The 24719-nt window shown below is 39.2% G+C and overlaps 1 protein-coding gene across 4 annotated transcripts in view; it reads right to left on the bottom strand.

The window, feature by feature from the left end:
* Positions 1 to 24719, bottom strand: part of DACH1 (dachshund family transcription factor 1) — a 411353-nt gene that overhangs the window by 119789 nt on the left and 266845 nt on the right. For 2 of the 4 annotated variants that reach the window (XM_040341359.1, XM_040341358.1), the window contains exon 4: positions 1454 to 1609. The exons of the other annotated variants lie outside the window; for them this stretch is intronic. In XM_040341359.1, the coding sequence (XP_040197293.1) occupies positions 1454 to 1609 (156 nt within the window). The remainder of the gene's footprint in view (positions 1 to 1453; positions 1610 to 24719) is intronic. 4 annotated transcript variants of the gene reach the window in all.

Here is a 24719-nt window from a genome sequence, read left to right on the forward strand (position 1 = left end):
AGTTTAGCTGTAAAGAAGACTTAAGTGGAGTTTAAGAAATTAAATAAATACCATGGGCCAGATTCACAGAGCAAGTACGCCGGCGTATCTACTGATACTCCGGCGTACTTTCAAATTTGCCACGTTGTATCTTTAGTTTGAATCCTCAAATCAAGATACGACGGCTTCTGGCTTTGATCCGACAGGCGTATGGCTTCGTACGCCTTCGGATTGTAGGTGCAATACTTCGGCGCCCGCTGGGTGGAGTTCACGTCGTTTTCCACGTCGGGTATGCTAATAAGCTTTTTCCGTCGATCCACGAAGGTACGCGCGGCCGTCGCATTCTCTTACGTCGTCGCTAGTCGGCTTTTCCCGGCGTATAGTTAAAGCTGCTATTTTGTGGCGTATAGATAGACTTGCCATGTTAAAGTATGGCCGTCGTTCCCGTGTCAATTTTTTTTTTTTTTTTGCGTAAGTCGTCCGTGAGTAGGAAAGGACGTAACTCACGTCTAAGTTCAAAAAATGACATTGGTGCAACGTCATTTCGCGCAAAGCACGGCGAGAGATTTCAAAACGGAGCATGCGCAGTTCATTCGGCGCGGACGCGCTTCATTTAAATGAATCACGCCCCCTACCCGCCCAATTTGAAATACGCGCCGAGAGATACACTACGCCGCCGTAACTTACGGCGCAAAATCTTCCTGGATTCGACTTAGAGCCAGGTAAGATACGGCGGCGTAGCGTATCTCTGATACGCTGCGCCTCTGCAATTCTATGTGAATCTGGCCCCATGTGTCTGTTCACTTATAAATAGAAAGTTGCTTAAATTTTTATTTCTTACAGTGTATCAATTTCAAAATTGAATAAATATATGTAATACAAAAAGTGTCCTTTATATCACATTAAGATGTAGTTTAGGAGACACAAGCAGGTTGCCACATTCTTCGAAACGCATGTCTGTACAACTGATTTAAACCAGAAGGACACTTTTATTGTTTCAATAAGTATTATAGATGATATTTTACAATGCAGTTTTAATATGTCATTTTTTTATTTTATTTTTTACTTTAAAACATTTATCAAGAGATTTAATAAACTATAGCAATGTGGTACTGTTAGGCAAATTACTAAAATGTTCCAAGATGCCTTTTCTCATCATAAGTGACTGAATCCTTGTGCACTGTTTAAACCAGAAGTTGTGTCTCATTATGTACTGGCAACATGAGTGCACATTTGCAACACTTACACTAGACATCTTAGTATCAGCTATTATTTTGTCATTATTGGAGAAATAGCTAATACTTATACCACATTTTCCTGTACACAACACTACACAATAACTAAGTTCTAGTTTCATTAAATGGTTAATTTCACAAAATAGTGAACTAAAGTGTTTTCCCACTACTTATGTCCAATGGCTTTAACACAGCTATAACTAATAGTAATGATGGGGATAAATGACAGCATCTCGTACCATTTGGTAGCAGGTGATTCTGTTGAAGAGAGTTGAGAGGATGAGTAACTGGAAGGTTATGCTGTCCAGGCAAGTTGGGATGGTTTACAGAGGCTTGTGATCCTTGGGTAGGGAGAGACTGAAGCTTTTCTTTCTCCCAAGAACCATCACTGCTCCCTGTAGAAATGAATATACATTATTGGGATTTAGGACGGTTTCTATAATTAGCAAAACCATAGATTGAACAGGTAACCTTATGTTATTGGTATTATATTTCAACATTTTTTAAAGTATATTTATGATTTTTAAATTTACAGTAAATGAAATAAACTGAATGTTAGCCATATTGACACATACACAGTGTATGTATTGATTTATTCTTTAGTTATGGACAGTTATATACAGTCATGGCCAAAAATATGAGTATATTGCATTTTTGGCTGATAATGCTCCATTTCATCCAGGAAATTGTTACAATTACAAATGTTTAGGCATTTTCATGTTTATTTATTTTGTTTGTATTGGTATGACACAAAAAAAGTGGAGAAACAAAAAGCCAAACCTGACACATTCCACGCAAAACTCCAAAAATGGACTGGATAAAATTATTGGCACCCTCAATTAAATATTTGGTAGCATGCCCCTTGGAAAAAAAAAGCTTTGTGCCGAGCTCATGCACACTATGATAAACTTACACCAAGCCTAATAGAACAATCACTGTTATTCCAACAAGGACATTGTTATGATCATTCAAGAGTATACCCCGTGGTGTATGAGTTGTGTGTTGTAATATCATATAGAAAATTTCTACTTTTCCAAGTTTTTAAACCTATGTCTGTCTGTTTTTTCCTTTTAATCAATTTGTAATAAAACATTTATAATTTTTATTATATGCATCTCATTGCCTATACCAACTTTTCCAATAGTATCTCCAGCTAATGGGACGTGGCACATTTATAAATTATTTTGGTCTTCACAGCACCACTCTGTGGTGATACCTCAAAATCATTTATTTCAGACGTATAGTGCCAGCTGACACAGTTGTCCCCTATGCCTGAAGGGTCAGCTTGAATTTGTTGGCAATGTTGCACACATTGTACACAGGAACATTAAGATCTCTGGCGATGGACTTGTAACCTTAAGATTGTCCATGCCTTTCCACAATTTTTCTGCTCAAATCCTCAGACAATTCTTTGTTGCATACTCTCTTCTACATGTTCCATATGGCACACAGAGACACACAACAGAAAGGTTAAGTTAATATTTCACCATTTTAACTGATTGCTGGTATGATTTCTATATTGTCAGCAACTGCTAATTGATACAGGTAAGTGTAATTACTCATTACAGGAGCATCACAAACGTGGAATGCAAATATTTATTGAGAAGGTGCCAATAATTTTGTCCAGTACATTTTTGGAGTTTTGCGTGGAATGTATTAGATTTGGCTTTTTGGTTCTCCACTTGTTTGTATCACACTAATACAAACAAAATAAATAAACATAACAATGTGTAAACATTTGTAATTTCAATAATTTGGCAAAGTGGTACATTATCTGACAGAAATGTAGGGGTGACAATATTTTTCTCATTTAAATATCATTGAGTAATTGAAAGAATAATTATCCATAGATTAAATCCCACTTGCCTCCAACAATTTAGTTTATTCTAAAAATCTGGGAAATAGGATAAAGAAGCAATCTATCAGACACAGAAAACATTGATCCAATGCAAGAATTGTGCCTGTGCACAAATGCCATCTACAACATGGATCTCAGAAAAAAATCTGGCTCAGAATGTCATTGCCACTTTGCTGGTTCATCAGTTCTACCTGTTTTGTCCTGGAATCTATGTATACCTAACATATATTTACACATATCATGTAAATGTTTAATGGTATAATTAAAGGTCATGAAAAGAGAGACACAGTGAAACCCAAGCAGGAACCTACGGTCTTGTAGATCTCCAGGAGCTCAACTACAACCTTCATGCTCCTGCATTAAACACATAGGATTGTGCAATTGATTGAACCTGTGCATCTGCCTGCCACTTCACTAGGGAGGATCAACTTGCATGCAGTATGAATCTGACAGAAACATGCCAACATGAGAAATGCAAATGGGGCAGAATATCTGTGCTTACTGCAATCCTTATAAAACTTAATCAAAAGGAAAGGGGGCCAAAACTGCAACCTTGCCTTGGGCCCCATTCTACAATAATCTGTCTCTACTGGAAAGCTATTCTAAAGTATTTGTCTATATCTGATAGTCAAGCTGTAAAACTCAGTGGTATAAAAGTTAAGAATTTGTTTTCTATCTAAAGAAGCCATGCCTTAATCCATTAGATACCCCACACAATCAAACTAAACCCAGTTGTGCACAAGGCAAACATGTTCAGGATTAGTGACTCCAAAAAATACCAAAGCCAAAAAATGTGTATGATAGCTTGACATTTATCATGTTCCGAAGAGGATTGCAATGGCGACCCACATAACTCTTTCAGTACAGGCTCCTGGCAAATATATAACGCTAATTATTGGATTCACATTATGTATTCATTAAACTTTTTACAAATGTGTTCTTTAAGGAAAATCTGTACTGAGACATATGCAAACTGCAGTTACTGACATCCTTCTCTAAAGATGCTAGTTATCTGGTTGTAATGCTAATCTAATTCACATTTGGTGCTTTTTGAGACACTGACCTGGACTAAGCAAACAGATCAGAAGCGCTTCATTCCAACTTTAAATATGACAGAAAAAAAAACAAATGTGGACTTTTAAGGTATCCATCTAAACCCTCAGTGGGGATGTTTTTGGTAAGCTATATAGGTACCCCCAAAAATAAGAGGTATTGTCCACTCCTCAAAAATGTTCTCTAATTTGGGAGAAATACATGCCTTCATTCTGGGTAGGGACATAAGTGGCACAACTCTACATCTGAGCATCAACAACCCCCTTTATCCATGAAATTGATATGTATATCTTTGATATGAGGAAGAGAGAGTGAAATATGGTTTATCTCACTAAGTCTAAACTGTCAGTATTAAGGCTCGTACACACGTACGGGTTTCCCGGCTGCCTTTTTATCGCCGGGAAACCCAAAGGGAAAACCGAGAACCTGCTCGGTAACTTTTTCCCCTACACACGACCGTAGTGTAGTGTTTCCCATAGGAAAACTGCCGGGTTAAAAAACGCCGGGTATCCAGGTGGGGAAAAAAAAGAGCTGGTCCTTTTTTTCCCGGCATTCAACGCCAAAAACATCTACAATGGGCAGGTGAGCAGCATCAGAACTAGACTACAGAGCAATGGCAGACGGTGGAATGGTCTGTTGAATCACATTTTCTTTTACATCATGTGGATGGCTGGGTGCATGTGCATCGCTTACCTGGGAACAAGATGGCATCAGGAAGCAGTATGGAAAGTAGGTAAGCCGATGGAGGCAATGTGATGTTTTGGGCAATGCTTTGCTGGAAAACTTTAGGTCATGCTATTCATGTGAATGTTATTTTGACATGTACCACCTACCTAAACACTGTTGCTGAGCAAGTACTCCCCTTAATGGAAACAGTATTCCTTTATGGCCTCTTGCAGCAGGATAATGTGCCCCGCTACACTGAAAAAATGGTTCAGGAATGGTTTAATAACTTAACACTGAGTTTGAGGTGTTCTCTTGACCTCCAAATTATACAGATCTTAATCCAATTGAGCATCTGTGGGATGTGTTGGAAAAAAAAGTCAGATCCATGGAGGCCCCACCTTGCAAATTTGAGGACTTAAGGATTTGCTACTGACGGCTTGACGCCAGATACCACAGCATACCTTTAGAGGCCAATGACATCATGCCTCGATGGGTCAGGGCTCTTTTTGTGGCAAAAGGGGGACCTACTCCATATTAGGTGGGTGCTCATAAAGTTATGGCTGATCAGTGTTTTAACTGTGTAAATGTCTGGAGATCAGCTTTAAACACTAATGCCAAAATGTAATTTTTGCATGACCTGTGGCCCAGCAAAATAAGGACACATTTTAAATGCTGACTTTAATGGTCCATAGTTTAATAACACATTATAAAGCAAAAAAAAATGCATATAAGTTTGTATAGAATAATTAGACTGAAATTATATTCTAAAAAAATATTTTTTGAGTAGCTCAAACACTTTTACAGTCTAACTGTATATACTGCTATACTGCAAATCACAGTTTCCCGGAAAAGTGCTTTAATTGTTGCCTTTTTATTGTCTCTGTCATGCCTACAGAGATTTGCATATACTATACATTCACATTGTGATTTCATGTTCTTCTAAAATACTACGTACACGCATTTTATCCTAATGAATAAATGACTTTGTCCTTTATGTATAAAATATAGTTTATATTTGTTGCAAGAGATTTTTAATAATAAATGATTTTAGGTTTGCTTGAACATATTCAATAAAGTGTGATTAATTTGGTTTTTCAAAAATGCAAACTAGACATTACTATATTACTTTGCAAAATGCACAGCTTGCAACATTATTGTCTCAGTGGGATCTTAAATTGAATTGTAAAATGTGTCTTATTTCCAGTTTGATTTATGTAAGAAATTGCAGAGGATAATGCCCTTTTTGAAGTTTCATTGCTTCCTGAATGAAAAAAATACTACTCAAGAAAGCATGTTATGCAGAGCTGTAAATTATAGACAAACTGTAATGCATATTTGTGACAAGGATGTCATGTTCCCATGTTTGATTTTTATAACTTGTTTTTTTTTTTTATTGCTGCTTTGCATTGTGGCATATCATATGATGAATCTAACAGTACACATACTCGATTTTATTGCTGTAGCCTAAGTAATTACAAAATCTCTTTCTACTCTAAAAAGAATCTTCTGTGCCCTAAGAATTAATCTATGATACCATTTAACTTTGCTTTTTGAAGTAAATATCGCTAGATAAAAGCCAGCTGCCTCTGTATAATTGTGTACTTGAATAAATGTGACAGTGTTTGAAAATGAATACAGGTCTTCATAGAGGAAAAAAGCTTGCAGTTCTACAAAGGCATCAAAAATTCTGAAACAGAATTAACCAATAGAAAGCATCAAACAAGATAGGGCAATTGAATATGTTCCTTTTTTCAGGCCATTGGAGGATTCTTCTACCAAAACTTTAAACAACTGTTTATTAGTTACAAGTCAGTGTGAAACATTTAAGTGTGTATTAACAAATAGATGCATCAACATTTTAATGACTTCTGGGAAGGATTTGATACCTAAAAATAATAATAAATAAATAAATGTCCTACATGAAAGCAATAAAAACGCATTACGAAGGAATGAAGCACACAAGTTACAATTTCTTTTCTTTTTTTTCATTTTTTATCTCTGTTTATCATGTTTAGGAGTAAAACAAATCACATTGAAAAGATATGTTTTCATTTCTTTAGCAAGATAAATATGAAATAATACACATCACGGTTGTATACAGGAGCAGGCAGAGCTCTGGTTCTCCAAACCAACAATGCCTCTGCTGTGGAGAGGGATTAGAGCAATGGTCAGGTTTTTTTTTTTTGTATTGATGTCTGCGCCACAGGGAATTTCACCCTCTCTATTTGTTCTGGTGACCAATATCACCCAAAGTTAAAGTGAAAGACGATTACACATTTTGAGTGGTCACCAGAACAGAAATAGAAATCTTCCATTGGGGACACTGGTGACTATTAGCCCAGGTTCACACTGCTCCGATATGAAAGTCGCTCGACTTCCAATCCGAATTTGCCCTGCAGCTTCAGTCTGACTTTGATCCATCTTAGGCCAGGTTCACACTGGTTTAACATAACTGTTGTAGGACTGCCCTGTGACATTGGTTCTACTTCCATCTGACTTGAATGAACAGAATACAATTTTGCTATGACTTTGCGATAGTCTGACTTGTCCTTTGACCAATCAAAACAATCCCAGTGTGACATAAATTCATTTTACTGCTGCTGTAATCACCAAGTCGGATGGTTAGGATGAGGATCCGACTTTGATCCGACTTCAGTGATATTCAATGGGCTTAAGTAGGACAAAAGACGTACCAAAGTAGTGCAGGAACCTTTTTCAAAGTTAGACCAACTTATGTTAAGACAACTTTTAGAAGGAATCGTTGATTTATACATGTCATGCTCCGAATGTCAGAGCGTTTGTTGTACCAGTGTGAACCTGGCCTTAGTAGGTTGTTAAAACTTCTCCCATTGAAATTATAAAATATGCAAACCTTATGTATAACAATACTTTAAAAGATAAGTTCACCTTTGGGAACATGTTACAGGTTTCATCCGTTTTATAGGGTGGAACATGTAACATGTTACCAATGCTGCAGCAGCTGCCTGATCCCCGTACCCTCTGTGATAGTAGTATTGGGGAATTCCCTGTACTAGCTGTCATTTTTCGAAAACAGTAGGGCCGTGCGGGGCACCGCCTACACGGCTGCATCATTTGTTCACACAGCTCTCTACAAGCCCCAACATCTTTTGCGGATGTTGGATTGTATTTTTTAATGAACTACCATCGCACTGTGGAGTACCATGGTAGTTCAATGATTCTTACTGTCAGATTGTATCTGCTTGCCCATATTGGATGTACAGGCACACAGATACACTGGCAGATCTGCTGGAGACCTGCACCCCTGATCCCTGGTGCCATTCTTTACAAGCTCCTGCAAAATGTGCATTTATTATTTCTTTCTAAAAAGTGAACTTAACCACTTAAGCCCCGGACCAATATGCAGCCTAAAGACCCAAGGTGTTTTTGCAGTTCGGGACTGCGTCGCTTTAACAGACAATTGCGCGGTCGTGTGACGTGGCTCCCAAACAAAATTGGCGTCCTTTTTTCCCCACAAATAGAGCTTTCTTTTGGTGGTATTTGATCACATCTGCGGTTTTTAGTTTTTGCGCTATAAACAAAAATAGAGCGACAATTTTGAAAAAAAAGCAATATTTTTTACTTTTTGCTGTAATAAATATCCCCCAAAAACATATATAAAAACATTTTTTTTCCTCAGTTTAGGCCGATACGTATTCTTCTACCTATTTTTAGTAAAAAAAATCGCAATAAGCGTTTATCGATTGGTTTGCGCAAAATTTATAGTGTTTACAAAATAGGGGATAGTTTTATTGCATTTTTATTTTTTATTTTTTTTTTACTACTAATGGCGGCGATCAGCAATTTTTTTCGTGACTGCGACATTATGGCGGACACTTCGGACAATTTTGACACATTTTTGGGACCATTGTCATTTTCACAGCAAAAAATGCATTTAAATTGCATTCTTTATTGTGAAAATGACAGTTGCAGTTTGGGAGTTAACCACAGGTGGCGCTGTAGGAGTTAGGGTGCACCTAGTATGTGTTTACAACTGTTTGGGGGTGTGGCTGTAGGAATGACGTCATCGATCGTGTCTTCCCTATAAAGGGAATGACGCGATCGATGCGGCGCCATAGTGAAGGACGGGGAAGCCGTGTTTACACACGGCTCTCCTCGTTCTTCAGCTCCGGGGAGCGATCGCGACGGAGCGGCTATAAACAAATAGCCGCGCCGTGGTCCCGGATCGCTCCCCGAGCGGACCCGACCTCCGCATGTAGCGGGGGGGGGTCCCGATCGGACCCCCCACCCGCTAATAGGCGAGGACGTACCTATACGCCCATGTGCCTGTACGTGCCATATTGTGGACGTATATGTACATGCGGGGGTCGGGAAGTGGTTAAAGTAAACATGTCATAAAGGAACTGATAGAAGTCACAATGCTGCTATATACTGCTGATGAGAAAAGAAAATACTGAGGTACTCTGTAATTGGGCTGTTCAAAGAAGATCCAATGTCCTTCAAGAACATTGCAAGAGTAGATGTCATGCCCCATTTCGCCCCACAGAGCATATATTAGCATGCCAGTCTCCTCCTCCCATTAGATCTGATGAAAATGCGGAAGCATTAAAACACGTCATCACCATGAGCCCCTGCCTGACGTCACTTCCTGTCATCGAGAGCCGTGTGCGCTCCAGGTTGGAACGCACGCCGCCAAACAGTTACTTCCGGGTTTCGCTGTGCCCACAGTGCTCTGCCTCGCTTCTTCTCTGGACAGCAATCAACAAAACCTTCACCAGAGAAGCCACCATCATCAGCTGATGATCCACAGTGACTACACTTCCCTTCTTATGAGCGCATTTTGTACTACTTTTTAGTGAGTAGACATTTGGCTGTTTTGATTAATAAATTCCATATTATCAGACATACTGCACTTAGTAGGCACATTTTCCTTTTTGTTTTTGCTATCACAGTGTCTTGCTTCACTCTCCAAAGTGCTGCAACAGTGTATATGTCATTTTGAACTGTTTATATATGAACTTTAAATAATGGGACTTTCATTACCATCCACTTTATTATCATCCAGTCACTGGTCTTTTCATTTCCCTTCCTCCCCTTCCCTTGTTTTAACTATTTATTTATGCACTTTTTGTGGTTCAAATTTCCCTCCTTCCGCCGTCATTGTGTTTGTTTGTTTAAACATGTCATAAACCTGGGCTTCAAACTGGCTATATGGTGAAGATGTGCATAAGCATCCGCTCTCAGTGCAATGTATGCATCCAGTTAATCAGTAGACCCAGACTGGTGGATGAGGTTATTAGATACATCCATAGACTTTTCTAAATGTCATGGGTAGGCTGCAATAGGCAGGCATACTACTTTGCAGCAGATCAGAGACTGATATCCTAATGTGAACAAAAATTGTGTTACTTAAAGTCAGAGAGCCAGTCAGGAAGCAGGGGTTGCATTTATAATGAGAAATGTAGCTCAAAAGCACTGATAACAGACACCTAACTGGATTCCAAATGGCAGGAAACTGGACAACTAATATATTATTCTAATGCTTTAATCCTAATAATCCTTAATCTAATCCTTGAACTTTTATAACGATTGGTGGAGCAATTGGGGGATGCATGGGGGAATGGGGGCAAAGATTGCTAGAACATTTAAAGCTATTCTATCATAAAGTATTACCACTAAATTCCTCACTTGTAAGGATGATGGAAATAAAGAACCAAATAAATAACAAATGCCATAGAAAAAATAAGTTTAAGATGCACACAAAATATTGTGTGAATGAGATCAAAACACCCTGGGGGTAATCTTTACTTTTTCATCTTGTAAGTAGGTCATCACTAGATGTTGTAACCATTTGTGCTGCCATTTTGACACATCATGTTTTATATAGCATACAAATGAGTTATGTAAAGATCACATGATACTTCAAATAGTCAGCCAGTTAGACATGTCTCTAGTAAGCATCTAGCTCTTATATGACAAGAGAGATACAGTTCCAACATCAGCAGAAATGTATAAAGAGCTTGAAAATGCAGGAAGGCTCAACCTATTTAATAGACAATTATGGATGAGTGCATTATCTCACTCAAATTAAGCAAGATAAGTTAACAAAGCTTGCCAACTGAAGTGCTTCCCTTCAAAAATGTTGCTTTGTCCTGTTATTCTACAGCATATAAGTTATTGATGCATGACAGCTTAAAATATTTTTGCCATTAACTACAGCAAGCACGTTATTTTTGTTATTCATGGAGAAAGCTGCTTTTAGTTAAAACATAAAAATGCTAGTTACAAGGTTTCTGCAAACATAACTGCCATTCCATTAAGTAAATGGTGCTGTGAACAGTAAATAGTGGCCCCAAGGGAAATGTATGTATTGATTTTGCTTCCATGTTGGTTGGCTTATGTTTGCAATTGTCAACTCTAATCTGAGCTTGTGTAATAAGCATCCTCATAACTACTTAGAGAAAGAAACAAATATTAATTATAAAATATTGATAATTTCCAAGACTTTACAATCAGCGTTCCTAGGTTTATGCATTTTGATACTGAACTGAAAACTAAAAAGCATAATAAATAAGCAAGACATAGTAATTACACTGACATAAATCTCCATCCAAGAAAATAAATGATGCAAATTCAAAAAGTATTGGTGCATGATAAGCATTATGGTTTCTATGCACAATTGTGAGTGTGAAGTTACAGTAATTGCCCTATAATCAGAAACAAATAGCAGTATGAATGAAGGAGTGGAATTACTATATCAAGCAAATTTGAACTAAGCGCATCAACCAATCAAATATGCTTTTATTGCCTTTAGTGCAATAGAGAAATAACATTTATTTGCCAGCTGTTGGTTTTAATTTGTACTCCTGAGCATTGCTAACAAGTAAAGCTCAGAATGGGTTAATATAAAATGTTATTCTATTTCTCAGCTTAGTCTATTCCTCTACAAAGTAATTTTCTATGTGAGATTATGTTATTATTCCTTGGCTGTTGATGCTCTCATGCTGTTTTATGTGTTTTATAGATTTGTTTTATGTCTCAGATGTCTTTGCTTTCAAGTAAAGCTACATTATAAATGGTCTTTTGGCTCTTAACCCCTGTCACCCTTTTTGAGTAACACCTGTAAAAACCTGAAGATCCATATAGAAATAATGCACTTGGTAATCTTTCAAGAAAGAATGGCTCGTCTAATTATATTGCTTTTGAAAACTACTAAAGATCTCCCTAGATATGAGTAGATGCAATACCTTATTGGTGTTTTGCTATTGCTGCTTTAATATGATTTATTGTTTGTTGTCTGAATCTAAAAGAGAAGGAAAATTAAATTTGTAGTGCTATTACAGCTAACCCCATCATTGGACCTATATTGTAAAGGTACTCACAGCTATGCTGTCACCTGTAATTGATCTGAAGTTGTTGGTGAAATGTCCAGGAAAAAGCTTCCATTAAAACAACAAAATGCCTCCCAGATGTCTCATACTCTCTAATGAAGCTGTTTACTCAAGGTATTTGCCTTACAATGGCCAAAGGTATATAATCATTTCAAGGATATGTGGTTGTTTACCGTAAATGGTGAAAACATATTAATCATTACATTTTTAACGGTACAATTATTCACAGTACATTTAATCAGACACCGTTTGGCCAAGTTTAACAACAGTGTATGATGTGGATAAGATCAGATTGCAGATGTCCTTGACTAACGTATAATTGTTTGTTTTCACCAGCTCTCAATTTAAAAAAACAATGCCACTTCTCCTTTTTTTTTTTTTTTGCATTCAGCCACACTCAGTGTCATAATTCCCACCATAGAAGCCTGACTGACTTTTATGGGTCCCAGGAGTTTTAGAAGATCGAGTACCTGATGGCATTGCTATTTGATGGTGCTGCAGAGGTCAAAACACTAGGACTCCTAGTTCTCTATAGGTTCTTTTACTCTTGTATTGGACATTTTTGTTATTACAGTTTACACTTCACTATCTCCCCCTGAAAACTCTAATTTAAAGTGGTTGTAAAGGCTGAGAGTTTTTTCTTACCTGTGTGCATTCTATGCACGAAGGTAAAAAAAAAAAAAAAATCAGTGTGCAGCCTCCCCCCCAATCATTGCCTGAGCCCCCTCTAGTAATGTTCACAATAGCCTCGACTGTCCCTGGACTATCCTTCTTCATTGGCTGCCACTATTGTCAATCACAGCTAGTGAACCAATGAGGAGAGAGGTTGGGGGTGGGGGCAAGCCACGGCTCTATGTGTTTTATGGATGCATAGCGCAGCAGCTCAGAAGTCAGCATGCATCGGTGCCCCCAGGGCAAGCGGCTTTCTGTGGGGGCACTGAATGAGGGGGAGGAGCCAGAAGCACCAGCGGGAGATCTAAAAAGAAGAGGATTGAAGTTGCTCAGTGCAAATTCACTGCACAGAGCAGGTAAGTATAACATGTGTGTTATTAAAAAAATAAAAATAAAACAACAAAGCTTTAATACCACTTGAACCTTGTTCTGTAATGTTGCAACTGAGGAAATGTCTTGGAGAAACTACTAAATAACTTAAAAATTGTTCTGTCTTTCCCCTTACTATAGTGTACACAAACAAAATATTTATTTATACAAGTAATAACCAACTGAATGGCACTCCTCATTGTAAGCATCACTCAACATCACATGGTAGCACTGATGTTGAGCAATAACTACAAACGGTAACACACTACATCAGATGTTGCTGCCCACTTTAAGCAGTATCCTACTGCCAATGTAATTTAGTTGCAAGATTGTCTGCAAGTGTTTTGTATTACGGTATATTGATTCTACAAGTATTATCAAGCCATCATGCCAGCCAGAATCTGCTATTGCTGTTCAGAATCCCACCCCAAATGTCCATTAGTATAGAAAGTGCTTTGAGAGATTGTCTCCAAAAATGTTTATGTTTAAAAAAATAGTCGATCAAGATGAATTAAAATATGTATAACCTTGAAGCTGAACTTTATGCAGATAATAAAGACACAAATTAATGCAGCTCTTTAAATGTATTTTAAATGCAAGCAGTGTAAGTACCTGAATCTGACCTGGTATCAGCCTCTTGCAGTCTTTGTATAGCAAGGATGGAGTTTGGAAGGATGAAGCAGTACAAGGAGCCAATATGTTAATGTGCTGACAGCAAGCATGCAGATACATAGATAAATCAGAGATACATAGTTATGAGCTCTGTGCTGCTTCTCCTTTCACAGTTCAGAATAAAAATTCATTGGGACCCACGGACTCGATGTCTGCCGGTGTCCCGCGATTGGGTCACGGAGCTGCAGAGGGAAAGGGAGTTACCGCTCCAGGTGGATATGTTTAAATGATCAGTATCCTCTCAGGAAATCAAGGGTGCCAGAAATGCACAAGGCAACTAGTAGAAAAGAGAATATGGACAGGCGCACTCCAAAAAAAACTTGATGGTTGTCTTTATTTAAAAGGATGAATGCACTACAAATCACAGCAAAGAAAATAGGGATGAGTACTGACGCGTTTCACACTAGTGCTTAGTCATAGCTCACAGAGCTTCAGAATGGGGAGAGGCAAGTGCAAACAAGCATCTCCCCATTCTGCCTAGTTACACTGTCACTGATCGTCTGTTCATTCTCATCGGGAGCAGCGAACAGTGATGTGTCACTCATAGCCATGCCCCCTAACAGTTAGAATCACTCCCTAGGACACACTAAACCCCTTCCCGCCCCCTAGTAGTTAACCCCTTCACTGCGAGTCACATTTATACAGTTATCAGTGCATATTTATAGCACTGATCGCTGTATAAATGTGAATGGTCCCAAAATAGCGCCAAAAGAGTCCGATGTCTCCGCCATAATGTCGCAGTCATGATAAAAAATCTCAGATCGCCGCCATAACAAGCAGAATTTTTTTTATAATAAAAATGCCATAAAACTACCCTTTTTTGTAGACACTATAACTTTTGCGCAAACCAATCAATATACGCTTATTGCGATTTTTTTTACCAGAAATATGTAGAAGAATACATATCGGAATTTTGGGGATAATTATTAGCAAAAAGTTAAACATATTGCATTTTTTTTTCAAAATTGTCGCTCTATTTTTGTTTATAGCACAAAAAAATAAAAACTGCAGAGGTGATCAAATACCACCAAAAGAAAGCTCTTTTTGTGGGGAAAAAAGGACATCAATTTTGTTTGGGAGCCACGTCGCACGAACATGCAATTGTCAGTTAAAACGACGCAGTGTCGAATCGCGAAAAGTGCTCTGGTCTTTGGCCAGCAAAATGGTCCGGGCTTAAGTGGTTAAAGCGGAGTTTCACCCAAAAGTGGAACTTCTGCTTTAGGAACTCCTGACCCTCTGACATGCCACATTTGGCATGTCATTTTTTGGGGGGGGTGAGTACCTAGTTTTGACAGGTACCCAGCTCCCACTTCCACTCAGGCCACCTAGGTGGCTCGAGTGGAAGTTCTCCTCTCCCCCTCCCTCCGTGCAAACTTCTGGGACAGATTGCACAGCCATTTAGGACATGCAGCATGACTCGCGCATGCGCAGTGTACAGCCGGCTTTGATGCCGCAAGCTGTCACAATCGGGTACCCACAGTAGTGATGCTGTATCTCCGGGGAGAGGCAAGGGAGAGAACCAAGGCTTCAGATGGCCGCATCACTTGATCGTGGGACATGCAAGTGTGTGTTTATTAAAAGTCAGCAGCTCTACTTTTTGTAGCTGCTTACTTTTAATAAACACATAAATGGCTGGAACTCTGCTTTAAGTGGACCATCCAGAGACTGCACCATCTTTTCCAACACAGCAGGATTTTTTTTTCATATTGGATACAACAAATGAGGGTTTTAACCACTGTCAGTTTTCTTGCAATCTTTGTCCCAACAAGGAGACTTCCCTTTACTTCCTGTTGTAGAGCCAAAACAGGAAGCAAGAAGAAATCCCTCCAAAGACAGGCCCGGTTCACACTGGTGGGACATGTGATCCGACTTGTGAGAGATGATCCTACACAAGTATGTCCATCTTTAGAAAAAGGTTTCTGCACTACTTTAGTCCAACTTTGAAACAACTTCAATGCCCGAGGCCGGGTTTACACTGGTATGACATGACTGTGGTACCAATGTCAATCGACTTTGCCCTGTCCTACTTCCATCTGATTTGAATGAACAGGATAAGATTTTGTTCTGACTTTGATATAGTAAGACTTGTCCTTTGACCAAGCTAAACAATCCCAGTGAGACACAAATTCCTTTTACTGCTCCTGTAATCACCATGTCAGATGTCACAGGTCAGATGGTTAGGACAAGGATCTTACTTTGATCCGACTTCAATGATATTTATTGGGCTGAAGTAGAACCAAAGTCAGACCAAAATAGTGCAGGGAGCATTTTCAAAGTCGGACCGACTTGTGTCAGACCAGTTAAGAAAGCTCTCATAGGGAAACATTGCTTTTCACACGTCATGTGACATGAGCTCCCAATATCGGAGCGTCTGTCGTACAAGTCTGAATCCAGCCTTACTGCTGCTGCAATCACCATGTCGGATGTCTCAAGTCAGATGGTTAGGACAAGGATCCTACTTTGATCCGACTTCAATGATAGTCAATGGGCTGAAGTAGGACCAAAGTAGTGCAGGAACCTTTTTCAAAGTCGGACCGACTTGTGTCGGATCAGTTAAGACAGCTCTCATAGTAAACCATTTATTTACACACGTCATGTGACATGTGCTTCCAAAGTTGGAGCATTTGTCGTACCAGTGTGAAAACCAGTCTCAGACCTGGTTCACACTGGTGCAACATACGCTCCGACTTAGTGAGCACAAGTTGCATGACATGTACAAATCAATGGATCCCTATGAGAGCCATCTTAACTGGTCTGACACATGTTGGTCTGACTTTTTACTACTTTGGTCTGACTTTGGTCTGTTATCAGCCCATTCAATATCATTGAAGTCAAATCAAAGTTGTATCCACATGCTAACCATTCGACTTCTGACATTTGACATGGCGATTACAGCAGCCAGAAAAGGAATTTAAGTCACAATGGGGTTCTTTTGATTGGTCAAAGGACAAATCAGACTATCACAAAGTCAGAGCAAAATCGTATTCTGGTCAGATGGAAGTAGGACCGATGTCACAGGGCAGTCGTACAACTTTGGGTGATATTGGTCACCAGAACAAACAGAAAGGGTGAAATTCCCTGTTGCACAGACAGCAATAAAATAATAATAAAAAACAAATAAACTGACAGGTGTTCTAATACCTCTCCACTCCATCTAAAACTGTGCCGCCGATCTCCGTTCCCTGCGACGTTACGACGCACGGGAGCGGAGATCGGCGCCAAATTCAAAAACGTAAACAAACACCTTACATACAGTATACTGTAATCTTATAGATTACCGTACTGTATGTAAAAAAAACACACCCCCCTTGTCCCTAGTGGTCTGCCCAGTGCCCTACATGTTCTTTTATATAATAAAAACCTTTTTTTCTGCCTGCAAACTGTAGATTGTCCATAGCAACCAAAAGTGTCCCTTTATGTCAAAAATGGTTTTAGATCAGCTAAAAAACAGCGATAATAAATTATAATCACTTGCAGAATTGTGCGATAGCGATTTGTGGGGAAATTCGTCATAAAAAAAAAAATAATGACAGCGACAATTCTGCAACTGAGAAAATTTCAGTGATTTTGAGTTGATTACATTATTGAATAATTTTTATTAGAATTATATTATTATTTGTTATAATTATTTATAATTATTTATTATATTATAATTTATCATTTTGTTTTTAAAAAAAATGTCATACCCGGGATGCCTACTAGTCTCTTGTTTGGTCAGATTTAAGTGAGTTATTCCTAAAAATTACAGGCCTACAGTATAAAACGCCAAATTTCCTTGCAAATAATTGTACCGCTTTTGGTACGTAATTCCAGACAGAATCATACCGCCAGGGAGGTTAATGCTCCAACTGCAGCTATATGTTTCTACACTAGTAAAATATATTTCTTAGCACACACCTAAAAAATAACATACTTCAGCTCCAACTCTTTGAAATTCCAGGTTGTCTATGGCAAACAATATCAATAGCCAGATCATAGAATAAAAAAAATAATCAAAAATCTTAACCAAGTCTATGACACAAACTGCATCCACATTCATATTGTATATGTATATGTGTGTACAGAGAGAGGGAGAGAAAGAGATGATGATCACTAACAATATTATATTGAGAGGCCTACTTTGAGAATTTTTATGTGATTATTTTAAAATCCTCTTATTTTCACAGATCTCTGACATAGATGTTTGTGTTTTATTTGTATTACATTTTCCCTTATGACCTTCGTTTCTCCTTAACCCTATTTCCAACAAAGCTATCTAGACCCAGTTGGCCTCCTGTTTCTCTAATCTGCAATTATTTATGTTTTGTTCATGCTGTTCTATCTGCCTTGGGAGTAAAATTGTATTTGGTGAAATATAGAGCTAATTATACAATGAACCCAGCAACAAAAAGACAGAGCAGATGTTACTTTAGACGTGCTAACAGTCCCCATGCTTAATGCATGCACAGTAAAATGCACATATTTAAAGAGAATATATAAACAGAAAAGAAACAACACACTAATATACAGGCAGTGGGTTCACAAGTTCATTGCCTAAAGTACATTAATTGCTTGCTTTACATCTTGTATTTTGTTCATGTAGCTATACCTGACCTAGAGGTTTTCAAAGAATGAAAACAGTGGAATAACATTATGTTTTTTTAAATGTATAAAAGGTAGAACTAAAAAGATACCTCTACTGATAAGAAAAGAGAAGTTGCTGAGTTGCTACTAAGAGGACATCATTTATAGAATGTATTACAAAGCAGCAAAGCAAATATTGTCGCTCAGTAGATTCTTTTCAAGGGCAATGGAGTTAAGGCTTCTGAATTTTCACCAGCAAGGCCCCATGAAACACTGTTTTTTGTGACTGTTGACTAGGGCCTAAAAGTGGTAGCTAAAATTACTGAAAATTTGCAGCTAAACCAGTCCCAAAATTGCACCCTCGAACATGTGTGAACCGGCTCCATTGAAAGCTGGTTCGATTCACGTCATGCAAATTGGATGCGGTTCAAAATGCATCCCATTTGCATATGTGTGAACTTAGTGGAGATTGTCATTGCAATTTTACTGACATCAAGGAAAAACAGCATGAACTTAAAACAAAGGCTGACATCATGTTTTTGCAGGCAATATGTTTTTCCTGTATTATATAACTGTTGCAACATCTGCAAATATCTGCAATAGCTTACTGTACATTAGTTTGCCCTCAAGCAAGTTCACCAACTCACAGTTGGCTTAAACCATGGGTGCTCAACCTATGCCCCACTAACATGCCTCTGCCTTTGAACCCTTCACATCACAATACGTGTTTCCAGACTTTCTCTATACTTATTTGGGTATGTACAGGGAAGTACAATGCTGCTGTGTTTATTTCACTGAGCTTACACCAGGCTCATTACTACCACCTATAGCCAGGTGTTGCATGTGTGCTCCTTGTGTGTGTTGCCTGTTCCCTTGATTGTGCTCAGCTTCAGCTCAGCTCTTTGTTTCAACCTCGGCCTCAGGCAACAGGGGATTGGACAGGGAAAATTACCTGCCAGTGTCCTGCCTGAATGCCTTAGCTGATTGCTCACTACTAAGGATTAGGTCCATCAGTCAGTTTGCTGTAGCCTGTTTGGAGTCAGGATGCAGAAGGATCGTTGCCCCCAGGGTTGTACACTAAGCATATGTTCTCTGGGGTCTCTGTGTTTATGTGTGGGGGCTGTGTGTGTGTGTGTGTGTACAGATTTAGGGGCTGTATATGTACAAATAGGGGTGAGAGGGTCATGTGTGTACAGGTGGGGGCTGAGTAGGGGGCCATGTGTATACATGCTGGGATGGGAGGGGTCTGTGTGTGTAAAGGTAAGGATTGGAGGGACTGTGTGTACAGATGTGGGGTCTATGGGTACAAATGCAGGGTAGAAGCTTTGTGGGGGAGCCCTGTCAGGTTTCCTATTTGGGTCCCATGATTTCTATTGGCAGTCCTGCTAAGCTATGAATTTTGACTCACTTTCTGTGGGACAGAGGAGATGCTAGCAGCTGATTTAGAGTCAGAACACACTTCTCCAGTGGTATGTACAGTTGGCCTCCTGGTGGTTCAATAAGTGACGGCATCTCAAAGGTTTATTGTACAATATCTGGGTTATGGCAGCTAGCTGCTGCCATAACAGAGATATCCCGGTTCAAAGTGTCAACGTATATAGACGTGTGGCAGTCCGGAAGTGGTTAACTATGTTGAACATTTTACTTCTGACCACGGCACTGTATATGCTCTGTTGTCCATTATATTAAGCCGGGCAATGAAGTTCTAACTAATTTTATCACACAGTAATTTTGCTACCTACAAAAACCTTCAACTCATCAGCAATCCATCAAGTACTCAGCTGAAAGGTCAGTGTCAAGTGATATTTTTTAAAAAAATATTTTATTCAGCATGTGTTTGCAGTATAATTGGTGTTTATTCTTGTATTCTCTGTAAGCACTGCTGGGTTTCTTTACGTTACATAGACTGTACAGGCTAAAAGTTATAACTAGCTAAACAAATACATAAATCATTTTAATAATGAACAATACCTTCTGGGCTCTTTTTCTGCCCTTATTATAATAATTCCTGTACATAGGGCATACGGCATGCTTTTTTGTAGAACCACACTCATTTCAAATGAATACCCTGCTCTCATTTAACCACTTACCGGCCGCCTCACATAGGAGTAAGGTGGCAGAGCGGCTCTCCTGCACTGGATCACATATATAGTTAGTAATTCAGCATTTCCGTGTTGGGGGAGCGTGAGTGCTCAGTCAGCTGCGATTAGTCACAGCACAAGCCGATCAGTGGATGCCAGCCAATGACTGAACGCCGGCATGTAAACAACTTAATGTAAACAATACAGATCTCTGTCCTGTCAGCGGGGATGTGCCAGTTTTTGTTTCCCTGCAAATCATTGAAAAACAGCACACAGTGAATACACCAAGATCACCCTAAATGTTAACCCCTTCCCAGCCAGTGTCATTAGTACAGTGGCAGTGAATGTTTTTAGCACTGATCACTGTACAGGAATACCCCACTTTTAAGTACACAATGGGACCAGGGTATGTATGTAAAACGAAAATGTACTTAAAGTGAAACAATACCTTTTTTTCACTTCTAGGGTGTAGTGGGGGGTCAGGGGCTGTAGTGGGGGTGTCAGAAGCTGTAGTTGAGGTCCCAGGGGCTGTAGTGGGGGTGTCAGGGGCACACTAGAACAGGGTGGGCTATACTCTCTGAGCTTCAGCTCCTTCTACTGTGGCTGCAAAATGTCTGTACAGTACTTGTAAAGTGAGTGTACTTAAAGCGGGGTTTGCCTGTATTAGTGTCTCTGGTTCCACAAAGTGTCAGTTAGTGTCAGATTGTCTGCCATACTATCACAGTCTGGCTATAACTTGCTGATCATTGCCATAACTAGTATAAAAATAAATAAATACTTAAAAATGTAGGTTGTAGACATGATGACTTTTGCTCAAACCAATCAATATTTGCTTATTGAGATTTTTTTTTACCAAAAATATGTAGCAGAATACATATTGCCCTAAATTTATGAAATTCGATTTATTTTTTATTTTTTCATTGGATATGTTTTATAGTAGAAAGTCAAAAATATTGTTTTTTTTTTTCAAAATGTTGGGTGTTTTTTTATTTTATTTATAGCACAAAAAACAAAATAGCATATTTGTGATCAAATACTACCTAAAGAAAGCTCTATTTGTTGGGGGAAAAATGATCAATTTAATTTGGGTACAGTGTTGCATGACCGTGCAATTGTTAGTTAAAGTAACGCAGTGTCAAAAAGCGAGAAATGGCCTGGTCATGAAGTGAGGTAAATCTTCCAGATGGCAGGTGGTTAACCGCTTCAATACTGGGCAATTTCACCCTCTTCCTGCCCAGGCCAATTTTCAGCACTGTCACACTTTGAATGACAATTGCGCGGTCATGCAACACTGTACCCATATGAAATTGTTATCATTTTTTTCCAAACAAATAGAGCTTTCTTTTGGTGGTATTTAATCACTGCTGTTTTTTTTTTTTTTTTTTTTACTAAAAGAAAATGAAAGAAAATGTTGGAAAAAAAACATGTTTTCCTAGTTTCTGTCAGTAAATTTTGTAAATAAGTATTTTTTCTCCATCACTGATGTGTGCTGATGAGGCGGCACTGATGGGCACCGATAGGCTGCACTGATGGGCACTGATGAGGCAGCACTGAAAGGCACTGATTAGGTGGCACTGATGAGGAGGCACTATTATGCTGCACTGATAGGTGGCACTATTATACCACACTTATAGGTGGCACTGATAGGCAGCAGCACTGGTGGGCATCACTGATGAGCAGGCACAAAAAGGCAACACTGACTGGCACCAGTAATGGGCATTGATTTGTGTCACTGATGAGCACTTATGGGCACTGCTTAGTGGCACTCATTCACACTGATTGGTGGCACTGCTGCAGCTTTCCTGTGATCAGGGCACTGATGATCATTGCCCTGATTACCTTCCCCCCTGGTCTCCCCTGCAAAGAGATGCTGCTGATCGACTCTCCGCGCCACACACTCTGTCAGTGTGAGGCGAGCAGAGACGATTTACGGTACTTCCGCATTTACATGTAACCAGCTGTGATTGGGAAAAAATTGTAAAGTTGAAAAAGGTCATGCCACGTACTATGCTGGTGGTATCATGGTGTCCACATGCATAGCTTCTATGACTATAGTTAAACCTGTGCATGATTTTATAAGCTGTTGCCTCTGACCAACTATTGAATAATAACTACTCATAAATATGCTGATTTTTATCGCTCTGACATCACAGTGTATGGGCTTTTTAAAACTGCTGCTTTGCTTGCAAATGTGCATTTTATTGCTTAGCCAGCTGGTCACGCATTTTCAGATTTTAGGTAAAATGCTGACACACACATAATTTTGTGCAATTTATCGAGCAAAAAGAACAAAAGCTGCATCATTTGAGTGTTCAAAACACACAGCAAACTCGGGTAGCGTTGTACACTACAATGTCAATGTACAACGTACAATCGGCTCCCTAGAATCAGTGATCACATTCCGTGTGCGCACGTACGACTACATGATTATGTCAGCCCACTGTAGCGTACTGTGTTGGTCTTGTTCATCTGATGTAGTAAATCAGGCCCTTTTCTATTTTATCTGACAAAGCACAGTTTTTTTTTACTATGTCAAATAACTGAATTGGGTCATGGCCAATGATAAACTCACCTGTACCCTTCAAAATACTCAAACCAAGTTTAACAAAACACAGGATTCACTACTAGCGAGGTTTTGAGAGCACCTTCCTTACTACTGACTGGTTATCCCTCCTCTTATTTTTCTTATTCTTCTTTTCCTTTTAACCTCCTGGGACCCGCGCTATAGTCAAATGACGGCTACAGCGCGGATCCCAAAATCCAACAGGACGTCAATAGACGTCCGCCCCTTTGGGCGTTCCCCGCGCGCACTCCAGAGCGCGCAGCAGGGAAACTCTGTGTTGGCCGTGTCCCTTGGACACAGCCAATTACAGATCGCCGCGAACGGCCAATCAGAGTGGCCGTTTGCGATGCGATCTGTGCAGGCCAATGAGAGATGATCTCATATGTAAACATATGAGATCATCTCTCATTGCCGTTTTACACAAAGACAGCGGTGCTGTCTCTGGAGAGGAGACCGATCTGTGTCCCTTGTACATAGGGACATAGATCGGTCACCCCCCCAGTCACCCCCCTCCACACACAGTTAGAACACAATGCAGGGATACATTTAACCCCTTCCTCACCCCCTAGTGTTAACCCCTTCAATGCCAGTCACATTTATACTGTAATTAGTGCATATTTATAGCACTGATCGCAGTATAAATGTGAATGGCGCCAAAAATGTGTCAAAAGTGTCCGATGTGTCCGCCATAACGTTGCAGTCCCAATAAAAATCGCAGATCGCCGCCATTACTAGTAAAAAAAAAAAATAATAAAAAATAATAATTCTGTCCCCTATTTTGTAGGCGCTATAACTTTTGCGCAAACCAGTCGCTTATTGCGATTTTTTTTTTTTTACCAAAAATATGTAGAAGAATACGTATCGGCCTAAACTGAGAAAAAAAATGTGTTTTTTTTTATTTTTTATTGCGATATTTATTATAGCAACAAGTAAAAAATATTGTATTTTTTTCAAAATTGTCGCTCTTTTTTGTTTATAGCGCAAAAAATAAAAACCGCACAGGCGATAAAATACCACCAAAAGAAAGCTCTATTTGTGGGGAAAAAAAGAACGTCAATTTTGTTTGGGAGCCACGTCGCACGACCGCGCAATTGTTAGTTAAAGCGACGCAGCGCCCAAAGCTGAAATTTCACCTGGGCAGGAGGGGGGTATATGTGCCCAGTAAGCAAGTGGTTGACAGTGCAATGACGATGTTTTTTTTATGCTGATTTACATGGGATAAAGTTGTGAGGGAGGGTTGACAACCACTTTAACACAGCTACCATTCTTATTGGGGTACTCAAACAGATCCTTGCTGTACTGAGCTTGCTTGACTACTCATGTTGCTTACTGTATGTATATATAATTTTGGTGTTTGATATTGAGAGCAAAGCTCACCCCCGTAGAAAAAAAGATTCACATTCAGAAATGCATCAATGCGAGGCTACGGTCACATCTGTGCATCAGCACATTTTTTGGGGCACTTTGCATTTTTTCATGTACATTGTTGATGTGTTTTTTTGTTAACTTGCAGGAAAACGCAACAAAAAAAGCACCAAAAACATATGTACATTTTTTTTCAAGCATTTTTTATGCAATTCCACTAAAGACTATGGAGCCAAAAACACACCGTGCTCCATGTAAAAAAAAGGTCCTTTC

The sequence above is a fragment of the Rana temporaria genome, chromosome 2 (assembly GCF_905171775.1).
Source record: "Rana temporaria chromosome 2, aRanTem1.1, whole genome shotgun sequence".
In the NCBI taxonomy this organism is placed as follows: Eukaryota; Metazoa; Chordata; class Amphibia; order Anura; family Ranidae; genus Rana; species Rana temporaria.